At 41.3% G+C, this 22,243-nt stretch overlaps 1 protein-coding gene across 2 annotated transcripts in view; it reads left to right on the forward strand.

Annotated features, from left to right (window-relative positions):
- Positions 1-1,432: 1,432 nt before the first annotated feature.
- The window catches only part of kcnd3 (potassium voltage-gated channel, Shal-related subfamily, member 3), a 95,848-nt gene continuing 75,037 nt past the window's right edge, over positions 1,433-22,243 (forward strand). Inside the window, exons 1-3 of one of the 2 annotated variants that reach the window (XM_020096449.2) lie at positions 1,433-1,551; positions 1,692-1,810; positions 2,612-3,791. In XM_020096449.2, coding sequence (XP_019952008.1) covers positions 2,689-3,791 — 1,103 coding nt within the window. In that variant the 5' untranslated portion in view covers positions 1,433-1,551; positions 1,692-1,810; positions 2,612-2,688. Of the gene's footprint in view, positions 1,552-1,691; positions 1,811-2,588; positions 3,792-22,243 lie in introns of both variants that reach the window. The other variant, XM_069526886.1, reaches the window with a different exon arrangement.

Genomic DNA, 22,243 nt, shown 5'->3' on the forward strand with positions numbered 1-22,243 from the left:
GAGCCTTCATGGATTTGTACTTATTGTACATACTGCACCTGCTTCTTGTCAGAGCAGACAGCTATTGCTCTGAGAGCTTTTCCACTGAAGCTCTTCTGTTTTACTTTGCTTTCCTGAGTAAACTTACACGTAGAGATGATTACCAGACTTCCCAGACCCCCGAGAAGAATGCAAACAAAAAATGTCAAGCTCAATCTCTGCCCACTGAAGAGATACAGCAAAAATATTATATTAGACCTTTCTTTATTCTTGATTTCTGTGTGGGTGGATAAATATTGCCAGGTCAGCTGGAGCTCATTGTCTCTACTTATATATATATATATATATATATATATATGCATTATACTGAATACAGTATTGTGTCTGGCATCCAGTGTGTCTCTCTAGAGGAACCAAGACCCGACCTATACCCAAATATACTCAGTCCAATAAGGTCAGACAGGACATTGGGTTTCTGCCACAAGTCTTGGTTCTGCTTGTCAATATATTGATTACCTGTGGATCCAAATTAATCTGAACATTTTCAGTGTGAGCTCTCAAACCATGGGAGAACATGTTTCTACATCATCAGTTTATCATGACCATTTAAAGATTTACATGATTAAATAAAAGTACATTTTGGAATTTGTTTTCACGGATATGTAATTGGGCAGAAAATTGTTTGCCCTATCTTTTGTCTAAACTGTATCCCCAAGCTGGGAAAGGAAAGTTGTATTGTTGGAACCGGAAGAGAATATAGAACTCATGAATTAAGGCAACAGCAACACGTTATTTTTTAGACTTATTTTTTTAAACTTCTCATCCTGGCATATTGTTAATCTGCTATTATCAACGTGGCTGCTGGTTAAATGATGCCAATGTTCTCTTACTGTTTGATGAGCCTCTATCAGCCAAAGTACCTGACATTCACATCAAGTGACTTCAAATAAAAGCTAGAGTAAATATTAGAACCTATGGGCAGAATAACACTCTATATATTGTTGTTTCATACCTGCAGTTGTGTGAGAATAAAAGACAATATGCTCTTTCAATTTTGGAGCAGGTGTGACTTGTTGTCACTGCCTCCAAGTGGCCAAAAAGAAAGTTATTTCAGGGGCCCATGTTTGAGGTTTGAGGGGCTCCTGGATTTATCGTCTACGCCTCTGCAGGGGAAAGGCAATGTTGTCAATTTGACTTAGAGCTAGAACCAAAAAACCAAATGGATGATTTAGTGTAATTTATTCATTGTTGCTCAATGAGGAGAGGAAGTGGAGGGGTGGGGGGGCTTTTTTAAATTTTTATCCTTCAGTGACTGACATCGTGCGCAAAACGTCGTGCGTCCTCATTGAGGTTTTCCCATAAATGCGCGCAGAGAGAGAGAGAGAGAGAGAGAGAGAGAATAAAAGAGAGAGAGAGGGAGAAAGAGAGAGAGAGCTCCTCCTCCTCCTCCTCTTCCTCCGTCTCTTCCCACCACTCATCCCAAACACGCCGGGGTAAGACGGTCTCTCCGCGGCGGAGTCCTCTCATCACTGCCCCCCCTCGCATCATGGGAGCTGAATTAAAGCGGCTGTGGTACGTACTCCGGTACTTTTCCGCCGTCCCCTCCTCAGCAGCAGCAGCAGCAGCAGCAGCCTCTGTCCTCTGATGTGCTTCTGCTCCTCGTCACATAACTTCTCTCCTGGTGTTTTTTTTTAATTCCTTTATAATTCCAGACACGCTGTCAGAAAGAACCCAACCTCCGACCTGAGAACTAAACTGCTCCGGAAAAAGAAGAAGAAGAAGAAGAGCTCGTGGGGTTTTTCTGTTTGTTTGGATGGAGAATTTGGAATCGGTGAGTTGACACAGTGAAGCGAGAAAAGCAAATGATGTTTGCGTCGCTTCGGATTGATCCATCTTGAGGCTCAAGTTGTCGATTTGCCTTCCAGTGTGGTAAATAAAGCTGCTTGAGGATGAGGTTTCGTGTAACCTCGTTTATAATCGTCACTTTGACCCGAATAATCAGAAAGTACTTTCTGTAATCCTGCGTAAAACAGCTGCATCCGCACTTGTCTAGTTTGAACTCAACAGGTTTGGAATCTCTCGTTGAATCTCTCTCTCTCTCTCTCTTAAGAAGATTAAACCCTTGTAAATTTGCCTGTTTATAAAAGAGCTTGACAAAAATCTCCTAGTATACAGACTGTTTTGCAGTTTTTTTCTTGACAGTTTTTACTGTAAATGGATTTTTCACTCTACTTCAATAGAATACAGGAGAAATATGGCGTTAAAATAATTATAGGGGCGATGATGCTTATTGGAAAAAGCAGTATATTACATTAAAACTCACTGTATCCAGTAGAAATACATTTAATATTGTGCAATGTAAAGGTTTATAGCTAAATGTGATGTTAAATTTCATTTCCAGGAAAGATACTTTTTTGCTGTCTCAGCCTTATCGGGGTCGTGTTGTTCATTTTTGACTTCTCGCCAATTCCTTTTTTTTTTCACTATGTCATTCTGTTTCTTTCTGTCTCTCTTTCACATCTCACACATTAAAAAATCTCAAACATCCATTTTTTTCTCTTTTCTGATCCACTGCTCTTACTCTCTTCCCCTGCTATGTCCTCACAAAGTCCCTCCCTCTCTATCCACCTAGATGGTGAATGAGCTGAAGTCAAGCTGGTAGTGAAGGTGCTGGATTTGTTCCCCCCTACGCCCCAAGCCGGACACAGCATGGCGGCGGGAGTAGCGGCATGGCTTCCCTTTGCCCGGGCGGCAGCTATCGGCTGGATGCCTGTGGCCAATTTGCCCATGCCAGTGGCACCAGCTGAGAAGAGCAAGCGGCAGGATGAGCTTATCATTCTTAATGTTAGTGGACGACGCTTCCAGACCTGGAGGAACACGTTGGACCGCTATCCAGACACCCTGCTGGGCAGCTCAGAGAAGGAGTTCTTCTACAACGAGGAGACCAAAGAATACTTCTTTGACCGGGACCCTGACTTGTTTCGCAGTGTGCTCAACTTCTACCGCACCGGAAAGCTCCACTACCCACGCTACGAGTGCATCTCCTCTTACGACGAGGAGCTGGCTTTCTTTGGCATCCTCCCAGAGATCATTGGTGACTGCTGCTATGAAGAGTACAAGGACAGGAAGAGGGAGAACGCAGAACGTCTGATGGATGACCAGGAGGACAACAAGGACGCCAAGCTGCCCAACATGACCTTCAGGGAGACCATGTGGCGGGCCTTTGAAAACCCCCACACTTCCACCATGGCCCTAGTCTTCTACTATGTCACTGGCTTCTTCATTGCTGTTTCTGTCATCACCAATGTTGTGGAGACAGTCCCCTGCGGCTCAGCACCCAACCAGAAGGAAGTTCCATGTGGTGAACGCTACACTGTAGCCTTTTTCTGCATGGACACAGCCTGTGTCATGATCTTCACCGTGGAGTACCTGATGCGCTTGTTTGCCGCTCCCAGCCGCTACCGATTCATGAGGTCGGTCATGAGCATCATTGATGTAGTGGCAATCCTGCCCTATTACATTGGCCTGGTGATGACTGACAACGAGGATGTGAGTGGCGCTTTTGTGACCCTGCGAGTTTTCCGCGTGTTCCGTATCTTTAAGTTCTCCCGTCACTCGCAGGGCCTGCGCATCCTAGGCTACACGCTGAAGAGCTGTGCCTCCGAGCTGGGCTTCCTGCTCTTCTCCCTCACTATGGCCATAATTATCTTTGCTACAGTTATGTTCTACGCAGAGAAGGGTTCAAGCTCCAGCAAATTCACCAGCATCCCAGCCTCCTTCTGGTACACCATTGTTACTATGACAACGCTCGGGTAAGAGCAGAGCACACACCTCTTTTATCTGCTTGCGAGTGCTGTGCCTGTGTGTGTGTGTGTGTGCGGATGTGTATTTGTAGTCACGTCTGTTATGGGTGAGTAAATGTTTGATTATGATTCGACTAGAAATGTGTGTCTGACGCTGTGGCTCAAAAACCTACAACTCCTTCAGAAGTCTGCAACAGCCTTTCCAAGACATACTTTACAAACTTTGCACATAAGAGAAGAGGCTACAGAGAAACAGCAGATTTCAGTGTGACTGTGTCTTCTGTGTTTTCACTACTGAGTATTTTTCTGGGGCAAGACGAGCCATTAAGATGTTCTATTTAAGTTAAGTCTGCACCATTGCCTGACCTTTATACATCACCTGTAAGAAGAATGAAGAGAGAAAGACACATGAGAGAAAGTAGAAATACAGAAATGGATAGAAAACACACAAACATAGATTATAGAATTACTTTCATCTCTTTCTCGCCCTGGGGTTAGCAGGGATGCTTTTTCTGTTCAGAAAGAACTGAAACAGGGATTTTGCCTTTTCCTCCTCCTTCACTCTCTTTGCGTGAGATACACCAGTTGCTGGCCTTGAAAATATTGTGCTTATTTGTACAAAGGCTCTGATGCAGAATATTGAAATGCTCTTAGTTTCTAAAGGCAAACAAGTTGTGGAGTCCCCTGCCATGGGAACATGTCAAGCATTTGGGATGCATTGATTTCTTATGTATCCCGACTTATTTTCCCTCATTCCTACATCATTGTATAGTTCCGACAGTCATTTTATGGCAGTGAGGGAAACCACCTTTCTGTGATGCAGCACTATTAGGCCTAATGGTAATGTGTTTTACGATAGTCCCCTGTTGTGGATGTGTGACTCAGACTGAGAGGCTGACAAATTGCAGCATCCTGCTAAATGTCAGAGTCATGGAGGCCACAAATGGCTCTGAGCACATTGCTGTGACACACTTGGCACAATGTCATCTTGCCCTGCCATTTACAACCAACCCAGAAGATCTGGTGTTGAGCAGTTGTTTGGTTCTGAATTGATTGTTTGGTCCATGGATCGTTGTATAGCTGCGGCCTTGTGGACAATAATGTGGCATTCTCTGCTCTGCTGTGTGTTAAATTTTGTGAACGCGCAGTCTTGCCCTGCTCTCCATGACAGCCCATATACTCTCTACACTGTATCTCCCCACTGGAGTGATACCTGAGATGCTAAACCAGTCTCCTGTTGCTTTTACAGTAGGATTGCGGAAGAGGAGGGTTTGTGTGCATATGTCTGTTTGTGTGTTAAAGGAGGGGGGGTAGTTGTTGAGCTTGCCCTCATCAATAAAGCAGGGACTAGAAGTGGGTGTCAGAGTGACTAATGATGTGGCCCACTACATCTGCTGACTAATGTAAACCTACCTGACATTCTGGTCTTTGCTTTCAGTTTTACATCAAAAACAAGCACCAAATCACATACAAGCAGACTAACCATAAACACACAATGATTCTCTTCATGCATTTGGGCATGTGTGAACAGAAAGAGATGAATATTGTGTATTTTCATATGCATGCTTTTTATATGACCTTGGATGTATTTTTTGAGGGTCATCCAGTTCATACACAGACCGTGATTTCAGATTCACAAATCTTCTTACACTGTCCCCTCCACAACTTGCATTGGAATCAATGCTGCATGTGCAACAATTTATACTCATGTGACTAAATGAGATAAGAGCCAGTTGCCACAGAAGATGTTTTCCTTGACTTCTTGTCCAGCTGTCTAGGTGCCTCGGAGCTTTGTTTTTGTGCTGTTGACAATGTGTTCGGCTTTGTTCTGCTCGGAGAGAATCTCATATCATCTGCACTCTCATGTTTAATTTACTGCTTACTTCTGAGCTTTAGCCCCAGTGTTGTTCTAATGCTATGATTTGATTGTGTGTCTTTTTGTGTGGCTGTGTGTGTCAGATCATTTGTGTTCATTGGTGGTTTGGCCTACCTTTGCCACGTACATGCTGCCCTGTCCGCTGTGGTTTTTTGATTGTTTTGTTTATCTACGTAATCCGGCCTCAGTAAGAATCCCTAATCCCCCTTCAACAATGGGCAATGAAATACCAGGTGAATGTATTTTGAAGCGCAGTGCTCTTCTGTCTTCTCATAAATCGAAGTTGCTTTAGTGATAACAGTATGTTGGTAGAGAAGGGAAATGGAGACCTGGCTGAGAGGAGGGGAAGAAAATTATGGATAGAAAAAACAGACAATAGGGCATCTATTTATTGCACCTGCCGTGTTTGTCCTCAGTTGACTGCTTTGTTTGCATTTCAAAAAAGGTAGTCTCAGATGTTAGGAGTCCACATCTGTTCGTCTATGGTTTTAGAGGGACTTCTGACACTTGTATGAAAGCTTTTGTTGCACTTAACGTAACGAGTTGTCAACCTGTGTGTGTGTGTGTGTGTGTGTGTGGAGAGGTTATTACACACATGGGAAGGAGAGGAGAGAAATGACCGTATATGACATCATAATACAGTAGAGACTCACGCTGAGCTGGAATGAAACAAGTGCACATGAATCAGGTAAATAACAGAAATAATATAATTATATGTAATGTATTAGTACAAAGTGGCTTTTGTACAACAAGATAGGAGAGTACAATCCTCAACCTATTACAGGTTGTGGTTTTAAAACTCATAGAATAACGTTGAACTTTGCTCTGTAACATGAACAGGAATATGAATGAAATATTCTATTAGCCACTCACGTAGATGCAATAATCAAAATAATGTTGGAATATTGGTGTCCGTCTAAACGTAGTCACTGTCTCCAGAGGAATTTGACAAAAATGTAGTAGAATACCCTGTCTCACAATCTAAATGAAAGTGATGGATCTGCACCTGTACCTGGATCTCTACAACATTCTTTGAGTTCCTCTCTGGCCCCGTGTCCCGGACCTTTCACAAAGTTTGGTGCAAATCGGTTCAGTACCTTTTTGCGTAATCCTTTTGACAAATGAACAAAAAGACAGGAGGTTAAAAAACAGGTTTAATCACCCAAGTGAGTTACCAAGCCACCACCCAGTACTGTCATCCTCAGAGCCGGGTGCTCACTCCATAGCAGGGCTAAAAAGCTTAGCTGAAATCCTGCAGATGAAGGGCAGGCAGGCACACATTGATGAGGCTTTAGCTAAATCACAGACATTTAGGCAATTGGACCTGTGAGGGATTTTATTACCTGGGTTGTTAGACAAATTGATTTTGACCATTTGAGTGATAATAACTTTGGGCATTTGTCATATTTGGTTGAACATGTATAATAATTTGTTGTCTGGTTGGTGAGCGAGCAGACGTGGTGTTTGTGTGGGTATGTGAGGGACCTCAGCTTTTCATTACTGCTTCATCAAGACTTCAAGTGTTTCTATTGTGAAACACAAGGAAGAAAATAAGGAAATAAAATGTAACTCATTTGTGCAAGATCCCAGTTCAACAGTGAAGTTTGTTTGTAACACTTTTTGTCTTTCGAATTACATTTTCCCATATTGAATAATGTTTAGTAGTGGTACCAATTCCTCTAATGGCCTATATTATGGTGAATCTCATGTCTCACTTGAGCGTCTCTAAATGCAGTTGGAAATGTTCTATTAACTATGTAAACAAAACTGAAACAATATCTAAAATATAATGTACATATTATGTATTTTGCCTTTAGCAATGAGTCACAGTCAGTCAAATGTATTACGTTTGAAATTACCTTAGAGTTTTATCATAACATTATACTCATTAAAATGCTAATTCAGTCACATGGGAGTGAGTTACTTCTCCAGCTGTGTCTTAAAGAACTTTTTCCCTGCACCACTTGAAAAACAAATAATTGACTGAGCATTATCTAATTAATAGAAGGGACCACATTTTGTCCTCTAATTAAGTTCTGTTGACTCTGTATATTAAGTTCTTGAAAAAGTAAGGTAATCTGTAACTCTAATGAAGAAGGATGCAAATATCTGCCCACTGGTGGTTTTAGTGTATGACGCAACTCATTCCAAAATACCTGTCAGTGTGAATAACGAAGCGTGCAGGGTGCGGACAAAAATTTAGAATGATATTCTGGTTTCGGTCATGTTCCATGTGCCTGTAATCAGGGAAAACATTGGGCTTGGGTCGGATTTGGTTTGGGCTCTGTTAGTTTCCTCTTTGGCTCTGTAAGGTTGAGACAGAAATTGTGGTTCTTGTTGGGATTTTAGTGCCATAGTGAGTGATTAAAGCTCACATATACTGTATACAACTGTTGGCTGCGGGGAGCTATCACACTTGTAGCTGTTACACCACCGTAGCCTGGTTCCACACCTCAGAATAGCTGCCTACATCTGATTTGTTTTTGGTATTTTTGTACAGCTTTGATGTTACACACATTTTCGACATTTATCACTTGGAGAAACGGTCGACAAATCAAGGTATTTTATGCAGGATCAAGATTGTTGATTGTTGCAACTACTCAAGTTCTTCAGTGAACTTCTCCTGGCATGTCGATGGCATTAAGGGGATGGGTACTTCACTTACAACTGTTTCTGATTGATCAGAGCAAAACAACATAGGCTGAATGAAGGAAGCAAAACAAGAAGGTCACACAGGGAGCACATGCTGTACCTCCGCAACGGCTAACGACCCAATGACCTGTCTCACCATGAAGAAAATAAAAAAATAAAAAAATCCTGGATCCACCTGTTAATCTGGACCCGCTCCATAATTAAGTGGGTTTGTACTTGGCCCACCTACCACGTTAACAAGGCCATAAAATACTTGATACAGTAAATAGTGTGTATTTGTTAGTGCAATAAAGACGACCACTTCAGCACTCACTTAAAACGCAACCAATTACACGAAAGATGTTGCATTCCCTATGCATCTTGTCATCGTTGCAGACTCATTGGACTCTTCCAATTGATGCGGTTTTGATTATAGTCATTAGCAAAGCCATGTCATAGTATGATTAAAATCCTTATCAAAAGACCAGCTTTTTTTTTCTTTTATGATGACTGCTCCTCCAAGATCGATGCTCTGCTCTGTCTCCCAGACAACCACGCAGGGCCTCTCACATACAAGGCTGCTGACTGTGGTGTCGAGGTCGGACATGCATGTCGACGATGTCTGGGGGGAGGGTTACATTAAAAGCTGCAGATTTGTATTTGGTTTGTGGGCTGTTATTACGTTGGTGGGTGTAACAGTATCTTTGAAGTTTTCATGTGTCCATCCATTGTCTTTCATAACTCACTGTTAACAAGTACTTTTTTTTTGGAGCCAATGGCTTGTGGAAACAATAATCAATGCAGATGAGTGGATATTGATTTGGGGAGTCGTGAGAAATGTGGCACTCATTGTTACTGCTACTAATTACAATGGGTGACGAGAGTATGACTAAAAGATCACCTGAATGTGACGTCCCTGTCTCTTTGTCTTGGATTTATGAGAGCAGTTAAGGAAGTAATTTGTCCAGGGTAATTTAGATTTAGGTCTGTTCGTAACCTTGTCTTTTTTAAGGTCAAGATTAGCATTGAGTTGACCTACACTATCAATTAAGACTTGTTAGGTGTTTGCATAATGACAAGAGATCATGAGTGCATGTCGTGCAAACACTGCAGGTGGTTGGTGCGTGACTGATTTATGGCTATGTATCGTTGTTACTACACTTGCAGCATGTATGAAATTTGGGATTTGCGCTTGCATCATTTTGTTTAGTAGAAATAATGACCTGAAATATATGTTTAAATCCAAAATCAAATTATTTTTCTCATGTCAATATCCTAAATCTGTTCATTAAATCAAGATTAATTATTCATTAAATTAGTAAGAGTGATTACCATGGGGTTTTCAAGGGATTTATTCATGGAGTTGATATGAGGAAATATTCCATGCAACATTAACAGTCCCATTGTTTTTAATTTTCTGTCATCCAAAGTCATTTCCAGTGCAGCACTTAAGGTTTTAAGTTTTAAGGTTCAAGAATTAGAACATTCCGATGACTATAGCCGATCATAGGTGCTTGAAATATTTAAGAATGTGAGAATCTGGGTCAAACTAAACTGAAATACTTTCTTTTCCATAGAAAATACAAAACAACAGAGCATTAAGTACTTTTATAATGTACATTAAGGATCCAGCCAAGAGCAGAAAAAACTACCAATTATCACAGTATGTAAAACAAAGCATTGAGCAAATAATTACCACTACAACTCAATTACATGCAGCGTAAACATGCAGCATGTATCTGGATATTAAATTAACTTCAGTTAATATCAGATATTTAACTGCAGAGGCCTGTAGTAGTTAGAGTCATGTGTCATTATCCAGATGAAGATCACGTTAATAACAGGTGGAAACCATAGGCCTTGGACACACACACACACACACACACACTTGATTTAACACATTGCTAGTACCCAGAAATGTTTTTATAATCTGTGCCATGGAATTTTATGTTTTCACCTCTGGCCGTTTCTCTGTTGGTTTGTTAGCAAGACAACGCAAAAAATACTGGACTTATAATCATGAAACCTGGTGCAAGGACGTGGTATGGATCAGGGATTAGGGGCCGAGCCAGGAATAGTTTTTCAGCTTCTTTAACATAATGCAAGAGGGCGTTTTTCAACATTTCTTTTCAACAATTTCCCAGAGAATAACTCATGGATCTTGATGAAAAAAAACCCATCAGGCATGTTTATAGGTCTGATATCTATGAGTGTGTGAGATTTGGTGCAGCTTTATTGAATTTAAGGAGACTGTTGGTCCTTGGTGGCTGTATGTGCTCTACTGAGTTGAATTTTAGTGTCTGTATGTGTTATTGACAGTTTCAGTCAAAATACAGCACAGTTCTATTAATGGACAGAAAGACATGGGTCAAGGATTTCACTTCCTGACCGTGTGTTCCAGAGGATTTATCTATGGTCTGTGGGTTTGTATCGTCTTCTTTTTTTCTCCTTGAACCAAGAAACCAAGAAAAGCTACAATAGACATTTGGCAGGAATCCAGCAAAGTCTGCTAACTTGAAATAACAATTCAAAGACTGGAACAGCTTTGTAACTTAATTTTAACATATCGGGCTCTGCCATGAATTGTGGATTAATTACTTCTCCTTACCTACACTGACAAGTGGTGGGTGGAACCCAACATCACAGCACAACACTTATTTTTTCTTATTCATACGCAGAATAAAAAACACATTTGTGTATAATAGGTTTATCCTCTTCTTACTCCCTGTATTGAAATCAAAAAGAATAAAAGTGAAGGAAAAACCTTCAGTAACATTTACAGTGACCTTTGTCCTAAAGATGGTTTCTATAGGACACCGACCTGCGGTCGAACTCTTTCATATGGAAATAATTTATTATGACGGATATGCACTATCACACACACACATGCAGAAAAGGAGAATGTGAATCTCAACTTTGACCTCCCAGCTGTTACTCTGTATCAGTTTGTCTTTCCTCACCCTCCCCTCAGCCTCAGTCTGCCCTCCAGAGTAAAGAGACATATGGCGATGATGTGCTCTGTGCTGCTACCTCTCACTCAGCTCTCTGACCCCTACTCCCCTCTCCAGTGCTGCTATGGAAAAAGCAACAGAAAAGCGGTCACAAAAAGAACCATCAGTCCCTTTCCACCCCTCTCATCAAAGTTTCTCTGTACGTCTCTGTGTCCGCCTGCTGCCTGTCACTCTGCTGTTTGCTTCTGCTCGAAAATTTGACAGTCGACAAATTAAATCCTGTGGAGATATTGATCGTTTGCAGATGGCGAATCCTAATGAGTAAATTAACAAAATGTCCCCTTTTCCAAGACTTTGTTTGATGATGTGAAACAGTACATTTAAAACAAATGAGTTAATGTCTGTCAGCTTCAGCCAAACTTTGAGATTATCACTAACAAAAGTTAGTAATACAGATAAAATCTACTATCACAGTACATGACATCATGCATGCTTTATTAATTTCCTGGAAATCGCTGCACAATTCTGGAAAATACAAAGAATTTAGAACTTTTGCTTCTCTTTTTTTTTCAATATAATATGACACTCATTAGCTGCGTCAGTCAGGAGTCAGTCGGGACCCATAAGGAGCCGTCAGCCAGCCCATGGTCGGGCACATTTTTTAAATGATATTTGGGTTAAGCTCAAACTTTTCTTTCACTTTCTGCTACTCTGCATCATGTGGGATTACACTGCATTGTTGTCAGTTGAAGGAAAAAGTAGGAGTGATTGATTTGATGCAGCTCAAGTCCCTGATTAAAATGCAGCAGAATTGACGTCTGTTAGAATTGAGAAGGCTAGAGGTGTGAATCGAGGTATCCACCCTTACTGAATCTTGTATCACGAGCTCAAAGTACAATATAGACTGATACCTGATGGATATTTGTCTTTCCTGCTACGGATCTAAAGATACTATAGTTTTCCTCTTTTATCCTTCTCAGTTTTGTTTTCTGCTATGTTGCAATGGTCGGATTCGTTCCAGCCTCACAGGTCTGTGTGGCTGCAGACTTTTATTCTTGTTTCTCTTTTACTTCTCCCTCATCCACCACCTCTAACCCTCCCTTACTTCTTTTGCTTGTTTTCCTCTGAAATGTGATGCGTATCCTGAGGCTGCGTTGTGTGTGTTGGTGTCCATGTGTAAAGGCAGGATGTTCTGTTCTGTATCTCAGTGTACCTTGCTAATACAATTATGTGCTCCTACATTTAGTTGTATGTCTGTGGCTGTTGGATTGTGTTTATACTGGGGTTATTAGCAGAAAAATCACTAAAGTAATCTTTTAGGCCTGCTGTTTCTACATCCACTACGCTAAGTCACAGGATATGTTTTATTTCTACCAGTGAATTTAACTTACAACCACCTCAGTTACTTACATGAACATTGTGCTCATTGCTGGATGGTCAGACACATCAGAACACTGGGGCCGGTGTCACACATTTCAATTTAGTGTTTTAGATGCAGGAGTAAAGTAAATAGTGAATAACTGATTGCACAATGTGACATATGATTTATGGGCCTGTTAACCACTGACTGCTCTAGAAAGCATGTTCATTTATTATGACAAGTGCACGTGTTGCAGCTCTTTAAAATAAAGCAAGCTCAAAGCCCTGACGGAGTCAAATTCAGAATTAGACTTCATGTTTTATAGGCATCAGCTGTTTGAATCAAGAAATAATTTTATATACTCTTCTGCTAGATTTTTGAATTTCAAAATATTGAATGCAGGCTGCGAAATATAACGACAGAGATGAGTCAAAGATGATTCCATGCTCTTGATCGCTGCAAATGAATCTAATATGGGATATAACATAAATGCTATGTGGTTTCACAGATGTGTACAAAACTAAGTGTCAACAGCCATGCTAGCAGCTCTGTGAGACTATACTTGAGCACAGCAGTGCTTTGAGCTAAATGCTAACTTTAGCACGCTGACATTTGCTAATTAGCACTGAACACAAAGAACAGCTGAGGCTGCTGGGAATGTTATTACGTTGTCTTGTATTTGGAAATTAAACTGAAATTCATATTTGTCCTGGTGAAGGTCCTGGATAGAAAGTCAGTATATCACCAAGGTCAGTTTGTATTCATCCACTGGACACCATGAAAATAATGGACTGTATTTATATAGCACTTGACCATTTTACAGTACAAGTCATGTTCACCCATTCACACACACACACACATTCATACAGTGTTTCTACACACATTTTTTGTACAACATCATTCATACACAGCCACCAGTGGCTATTTGGGTGTCAGTGTCTTAACCAAGGACAAACCACCAGGGGATCGAACCACTGACCTTCTGGTTAGTTAACAATCCACTCGACCTCCTGCACCACCTCAGCTGCCACGCCATTGTATTTGTACAGAATTTCATGGCAATCCATCCAGTATGTCTAAAGTGGTGAAATGACTGACGCACACTGTCACTGTAGACGGACAGTTGTTCATATTGAATTAGATGTTTACTCCTTTATCTGCCCTTGATTGAAGGGAAAGAAATATGCAAACAATCAGTAACTTCATATAAAAGAATAAATATTATCAGATTAAACATGTAATAAAAAAAAGGAATTTAGCAGTTATAGACAGAGTTGGTACCTGCTGCTCGTGTTTGTGTCTGTGGTCACACAAGTCAATACTGCACCAGCTACCTGCCTTCCAAAGTCTGCCCCTGAAATGATTCTTTTCAGCTCTGCCAAATGCTCCCCTGTTTTCTCAGTGCTATGTATTTTAACCTCCTCTCATGCAAAGCTCTGGATGGTTGCCCATTTAAAAAAAAAAAAAAAAGACATATCGAGCGCCAAGCCTTTCAAGCCCTTGCGAAATGCATTTACCTTGCCACCTGTCGGGGGGGGGGGGGTCTGTTGTGGCCGATGTGATTGTGAAGGGTAATTGACAGGGAGGGTCTTTCAGTGAGGTGTCTCAAGCATGTGCTTCGTTTTGCCACCCCCTTTTTTTTTTCATCTGACGTGCCATGCATGCAAATGCTGCCCTGTCACAGGACACGACGTCCTGACTAACTTCATCTCAACTAACTGAGCAAAAGTGATTGAAGTGATGCTCCAAGGTGTTGAAGCAAAAAACACTATGCCAACGTGGGAACATTTCATTATAAAACCTGTCTCTCACTCTTTCTCCCTCCCTCTCCTTCTCCCTGTCTCTCTCTCATTGTCTGTCACAGCTGATTGCCCTCAGCTCCAGCTGTATGGAAGCCCACTATACTTGTGGCCACTCCTCAAATTCAATTAGCAGCAGGCTTTCAGTGAGGAGCCTGAAAACGAGTCGGTGATTATCAGTTTCCAGGGCGTTGAGAAGAATACTGAGAGAAATGCTTCTAATCCTTTTCCGCAACATGAAGACTTTTGTTTGTGACGAGAAGGGGGGGATTTGTCTGTGCAAACATATTAAGGCTTGCACTTTTGCTTTTTTGTCTATTTTTAGCCAAGACATGTTATACCATGTTAGCAGTTAGCAGCTGTGGCTCCGGAGGTAGAGATGGCTGATGGTTCGACGCCTGGTTCCCTTGGCTGTGTGTGAACAGGGTGATAAGACTGGAAAAGCACTATGTAGTCCATTTACCCTGCCCCCAGTTCAATTGCACTTGACAACTAGTGTTGCATGTCCTCCCCCTTAGTTACCCCGTGTGTCTCCACTGTCAAATGTCAAATAAAAGGACTAAAACCCAAAAGATATAGTGATGCTCAGTGAGATCATCTTCCAGAGACCACAGCTCACATTTCACTTCTTGTAGAAAGAAGAGCAAATTGTGAAAGACAAAACGCAAACGAGGTACTGATTAAATACATTATACAGAGGCTCATGTCTCATGTATTTACAAAAACACGAAATTAAACATGATTTCTTTGCATGATAGTGTTTTTAATTTGTCTTAACATAAAAAATAAATGAGGAACCTCAATGTACATGTACCTGTCTATATAATATTACCGCTCCTAACTCCTCTTTGGTTTGATTGCAGCACATTGCATAAATAAAGGCTGATTTAAGAGGACGATTACGCCATTACTTAGCGATGCATTGTTCAAGTCGTTTTACTGGAGTGGCCCTTGATTTAGTTGGCTCTGAGAAAAACACCACAATGTAAACAATACTGGATTAGACAGTATTGTGTCCACTGCGCAGACATGCTCATTACTGGGCGGATAATGGGGGCTGAAGTGAACGTGAGCGATAGTTCTCCACATATATAGGCCAAGTTATAGAAATAAATCGCCTCTCATTTCCCTGTAGACAATGTGATAAACGCTGTCTGAATGACTCTGATTAATCTTCCCAGATTTGCAGCCAAGGCCTTTGAACAGGTAGACGTCATTGTTCCAATTTTTTTTTATTCTCGTGCTCTTGCACTGACATACATGCATTTTCTAGAACACACACACACACACGCACACACACACACACACACACAGACACTTAAACACTCTCTCTCTCTCTCTGTGTGTCTCTCTCTGTGTCTACGTCTTTCTGGGTGTACTGTAATTCATAAACTGTGTTCTGTGCTGATTATCCAGGGTGACAAAAGCAATTGTTCTGCTACACTAAATCTTTGGGGATTAATGCTTGTCTCTTGAGTTGTTCCTTCTGCTTTAGTGTGTGTGTGTGTGTGTGTGTATGTGTATCTTCTCTTGTCTTCTTTCCTCTCGACCCTGACGGGCTTCACAGAGAATGATCTCACTGGATTTACTATCATTGCATTTGTTTCCCTGCAGTTTTTTAATAAAGTACACTCTCTTAATGGTTTGACATTCTACTTAGGCCTGATGTTATATTGGATTTTCCTCGTCATTGTATTGTCATCCTCGTGTCAGGATTTTCACATAGGATATGTCCTTCACAAAGCTAGGCATCAACTTTTTTTTTAACTTTATCCAGATGTCTTTGGGGGATTACCCATGCCGAGGGATTAATCCTGCCATGTGCCATCTGACAGCGCCAAGCACCGGGAAGAGCATAAAAGTCAAGTCATGGACTAACACCATTAATAGATTTCAGTAAGCCTTTTTCTCCCTTCAGAGGTTGACTGGTGGCAATATTAATTCAATTTCCCCACCCCTCTCATGAGTAACCCGTCTTCTACCTCTTTGCCCTGTGAGGAGCAAAGCCATGGTCCACTGCTGCTGCATAAGAAGTCTCCTCAAAGGGTTTTCACCAGGCTCATTTCACACGAGACAATCTGCATTATGTTTTAATCTTATTAGCATAGAATTAACACCACATCAATGACCTGCTCAAAACTGAGAGCTTATGAGTTCATCCAGTTCTCAGCTGATATGCAAAACAGATTCAGGAGCACTTCTTAAAGGCGATGAAACCATCAAAGCTATATCAGTCAACTGTGGGTAGCAAATCATGCTGAATGCACCATCAGGCGACCACATTAGCTGTTCAGAGGAGACGGTCCATAACCTCGGTATCTTAGACATGACATACGCTTCAATCTTGCGCATGAGGCACAATCGAACACATAGGCAGTTTGAGCAAATTGATTGTTTCTCCGCGGAGGCTCTGTGGATATAGGACATAACGTCAGCATCCAGATGCAGTGTTTAATGGAGGAGACGTCAATCCTGAAAAATGGGGCATTGTTAAATGTTCTTGAGATTGGCAGTTTAAGTGTGAGCATAGGGTTGTTACATTTTGAGCGAACATATCTACAGGGAGTAATAAATCATCACATTTTTCATTGACAGTCTAATCTGCAAGTTTCATTAATTTCGTAGCAAAGATGCTTTTAGTTGAGATGGAATTTGTAAAGATAAATGGGACGAAATTAAATTTTTGCTGAAAAATGCAAATCATATAATTCCTTAGTTTTAATGGAACACTCCACATTTAACATGATTCTAGAGCTGTAAACAAAATGTGATCTGACTGTCAACGCATTTCTCACCAAATTCATAAAAATCGATGTTTGGTTTGCTTGTGTAGAAGTCTGTGAAACTGAGCATTTTTAAATATATATGCTGATCATCATTCACATTCTCATGTGTTTTTTCAGTTTTTGTGCAATGGTTCATATTTTGGCTGTTTCAGTTGTACAAGCACAATCTGGCTGCAGTGTTTCCCCTCAGACCCTCATATGGCTGCAGTAATGGTTGCAGATGGGAGGATGGTCCCTCTGCAGAACACTGGCAACCGGCCTTTTTCACAAGCGTTCTATCCTCTGACTGGGCTGCACACTTGGCTCTGAGAGGTCAGACTTCAGGCATTACTGGGGCTGGAGCCAACGGCTTGAATTGATATGGATCGGCCACCGTGGTCCTCCAGCACACTGATATCCGCTTCAGGATTTCTGGAGGGGAAGAGACCTTCACCTCAGCAGAGCCCTCCAGCATCGTGGCCGTGCCATTTTTCAGTCTCGTTTTTCTTTGGCCTGGGGATGTCACTTGGCAACATAAGCCCCCTCCACCACCACCACCATTCACATGCAGCTTTCTTTTTTAATTGTGAAATTACACCTAAATAAAATCATTGGTCAACTCTATTATCTGTGTCTCTTTATATAGCATCAGATCACTTTTACTCAACACCTCTTTCTCTAAAACTTTCATTTCTCTTTTCTCTCCGCCTACAAAGTCATGTTGATGCCGTGAGACAACTTGTAATACATTTCTTGTAAAGTCTTTTGAAAAAGAAATGAACATTTCCTCTGCAGCTCATGCATTGCAATGCTCCACAGTCCATGAGAAGCCTGCATATACTCTCCCTCCTTTCTGTCTCTCACTCTCTTTCACACACAGACACACACACTTGCACGATGACTTTGAACCTGCATTGCCGCAGTGCATAGGCGCAACATCCACTCAAATCAGGCTGTATTACAATTAATTTATCAGCGTTCGCGCTCTACGCTCAATAGCCTTGGGCAAGTGTAGACACACAGCAGGGATTCTGATCTCCCCAGGATGTTTGAGGTGAAAGAGAAAATGTTCTTTTGTTCATTATTAACACTATAAGAGCAAGGGAGGAGGAGGAGAGGGATGAAGCATAAGACCTTTTTTAAAACCCATCTCTCGATCTTGCCTTCCATGAAATTCATAAAAATACAAACATAAAGGAACAACTGATGTGCAACTGCTTCGCATTTCTCATTGTTGTCACATTTCAGAGAGTGTTCTTGGTAGTAAGTGGTAAAACACTCAGCAGAGTCCGCACTTCAATAAAGTCAATAAAGAAGTTCCCCACTGCTGCACTGATGGAATGAGAATTAACTGTATGTCTAAAGGAAAACAGTCAGGAAACTCAGTATCCAATGTTTGGTTACTTTAAACCTCCCTCAGATAGTTTGTGGTATTACAGGCAGATGGTACATATACTTATGATTAAAATTCATTGTCATTTGGTGAAAATAAAATGTCACAAAATTGCAGCAGTAGAATTTGTTTTTGCAACCAACTCAGGTGGAGGAGAAAACATAGTTCTATTCAGTTTCTGCATCGCCCAGAAATACTTTATAACATATATACAGCATTCCCCTTCCCTTTTCCATAACCCACGCTTGGCATTCTGAGTGACTTGTCTGCATGACTAAAACACCTGAGCTGTCCTGGGGGATTTATCTATGCGATCCAGGATCCCATCCACTCACATTTCCAATGTGGCTAATCAGTGTTGGACGTTGATGATAGCGGCTGCCTAATTGGTGGATATAGATCAGACTGCAGTGATGGATGTTGTGGTCAAGTGCTTTGGAACGTAATGAATATTTCCCAGACAGGTGGACCAGGCTGGCAGCAGGTTGGATGTAAATTGAGCAACAGCTTTCCAATAGTTCCTCTTGGCTGGTTACACTGGGACGTGATGCACCTCTGGATACTCTGCCCCTCTCTGGCTCCGTGAGCTTGGACTGCTCACACAGTATTTGATGAGCTGCATGTAAAGTATATGTGAGAAAGAAAATGAGAAGGGCAATTTAGAGGCTGAGCGACAGATGACACGTATCACACCGCATCCAGATGTGGAAGTTTTATTTCTGTGTTGTGCTCTATAGCTGTACCATAGCAGAGCTGTGACCATTTAACATGCAGTTTATGCCTGTGGTACAATTATTCCCCACTGCTAGATTGACACATTTTAGCTCTCCTCTTACTTTCCTACACTGAGTTTACAAACAGCCAGACTGGAGCTTACATCGTCCTCGAAGATGAACCTGTTCACTGCTGTTATTTTGACCAGCGTACCTGTACAATCGCTAAGGGAGGAAAGAAAGAGAGGGGATGCAATGAGAAAGTTCTTGTTGTTTGGAGACAAAAACTTGCCCAGATGAGATTGAAGTGTGCAGGCCAAATAAAGGAAAGACAGTGAAGCAGAGAGAAGAAAAATGGTCAGGGAGTAAACAAAAGTTTTTAAGAAGAAAGACAGATAGAAAAGTGGTGTGTGTTTCCTTTCCCCCGTAGAGAAAACGCTCGTAAACTTGGCCTGTGCTCCAGCCTCCAGCCGTGAGGTCATCGATGTGTGTTCTATACAGAAGGCATGCTGGGAAACACTAACAGACTTGAGCCAGGCCCCCATGGACAAGCAGACTGATACCAAGAACCTGGCCAAACGCTTTTAGAAATTCACAGATGGCTGCTGTTGAGGGCTTCGCCGTCCCAAATGTGTGTGTTGTATGTGCGTGTTTGCCTTTATCTTTCTCTGTGTGTGCATGTATGCGGGCCCTTGTATGTCTGTATGCATGTGAAGATCAAGGGAGAGAAGTGGAGTGTTTAAATCTCTTCTCCGTGATTCTGCAGAAATGTTGCTTGTTTGAAGAACAGAAAAAAACATGTAATGAGCTTCAGAGTCCAGTGTGCAGAGGCGTGTTGGCCTAACTAGTCGAGTAGTTTGAATGCTATCACAGACTATCAAACAGATAGTACTTGTGTTGCCTTACAAAAACCTCTTTTTCCTCTTGACTTTATGCCATTTGCTTACATGTCTTTATTCATATCCAGATGCTTCCCACATCTGTGCTTGCTGTTTTTTTGACTACATGCAGTTATCGTTGTTGTGCTCCAAGTTTGTTTATGCTCTTTTTAGTTTCCATAGTCACGATTACCTCCTAATATTCATGTAACGCCCCCGCTGATATTGAGGCTAAATAAATGAACAAAACAAGACTGCAGCGATAACATTAGAGGTCTGTAACTCAGCCTGAGCCCAACAAGACCTGAGGGTGTTGACACAGTTGTTGTGGATTGAGGCTTGTTTTCGAATGCATGCTGAGGTTTATACCTAAAATAAGTATGAAATAGAATTTGCTTGGCACATTAACAGCCAGTTGGCGAGTCCCCTCTGGCCCAGAATGAAATACTTTTACCTTTACTGGATGGAGTCTCATACAATTTGGTACAAAGTAGACATATGTGAGGAAGAATCATTTTGTTAATAAACCTTTTCCTCTTGCTCCCTAAAGTTCACGTATGTGGTTTGTAAAGAAACTTTGTTACCGGATGGATTTGGTTGACATGAAATTTGAAATTGGCATTTAAGTCCCATTCGGGATGAATTGCAATAACTTTGATGTTTTCCTCTAAATCCATAGAACCAGTGTGCAGGTTTAACTCCAAATACCTGCAAAAATTTCCCATCAGCCTCAACTGTGAAAGTGTCAAAGTGAGCTGCAGTAATTGAGTCGTGGGAAGTTAAGATCTGCCGCTGGACTCAGCTCACAGAACCATAAACCACCACTGTTGCGCAAAGAGCTGTTCACCTGTCAATTAAAGGTTCAGTGAAGCTTGAGTCAGTAGGCAGAACCCGGAACAGGAGAATCAGTTTTCGTTGCGAAGTGTGAAAGAAGTTAGATGAACAGGATATGTCAGCCACATACAGACAGCAGACAGACAGATTTCTGTCCAGTTAACAGGAGCATGTTAGCATTGTCAGCTGTTAGTAAGCTGGTGTTGGCATTTAGCTCAAAGAACTTCTGGGTCCGAGCAGTGCTGTACACTTTTAGTCTTGTTCTGTTATCTTACTACTTTGAATATTAAAATTGCAACTCTACATTACAGTGCACATACTGATAATCTTGTCTGAATGACACTGTCCCTGCCAGTCAAGCTCAGTTTTGTTGTTTGTGCAGGAAACACAGGATGATTCAGAGAAATGGAGACAGAAGGGGGACAAGAGACTGTCTCCATTGGAGACAGATGCAATTATGATTAGACCAAAGTCAGAGGACAGTGCAATTCATCAGGCAATTTATGAGAGGATGATCAGATAAATGCCTTTGTAAGTGGAGGTCAGTCACAGAATGGGCTGATGAATGTGATAACCATATAATCCAATAAGTGATAGTGGTTTCTGAACTGCATCCTTACAAACAAAGATATATTGCAGAACGGGAGGCCACATTTTAAATTGTGTGGTAATTTGGCCACAGTGGATCTGACTTTCTCTGTGCCATCACTCATAACAGTGTTTTACCTCTGGACCTGTTTAGTGTGCTGAGCATGGTGTTTGAAAAATTATCTGGATCTCTCACGCTTCATGTTTTGATATCACTCCACGATTGGATTTATTGATTGATGTCACTTAATCCATCTCTGTGTGCTTGTGTCGTTTTCCTCCTAAACCTAATCATTTTGGGATTAATGAGTGATTGAACGGTTTTAAGGATATAATCCTGATTTGATTCCATCATGATATGATTTCTTCTCCTTCTGCTGCTTCTTTCGTGCACCCAATTTGATTTCAGCACGTGTAATTCATTTGGTTTTATGGAGGTTTTGGCATCTTTTCCTCTTGTAAGGGAAAGAAAATATTGAGTTTCACTCATCTGAAAAATGTATTGTAATTATGTTAGTTACTGTGGTTTTTCAACACAGAAATGCTATTTAATTATCACAGAAGAGGTTAGTTTTGCAGTGTTGACTTTGGAATGCTAAAATGCACAGAATTGGCATATTGTCTCCTGCCAAAGCCTCTCTCGCTCTGTGGGTTGAACACCTATTGGCATATA

Source organism: Paralichthys olivaceus, chromosome 6 (genome assembly GCF_024713975.1).
Source record: "Paralichthys olivaceus isolate ysfri-2021 chromosome 6, ASM2471397v2, whole genome shotgun sequence".
In the NCBI taxonomy this organism is placed as follows: Eukaryota; Metazoa; Chordata; class Actinopteri; order Pleuronectiformes; family Paralichthyidae; genus Paralichthys; species Paralichthys olivaceus.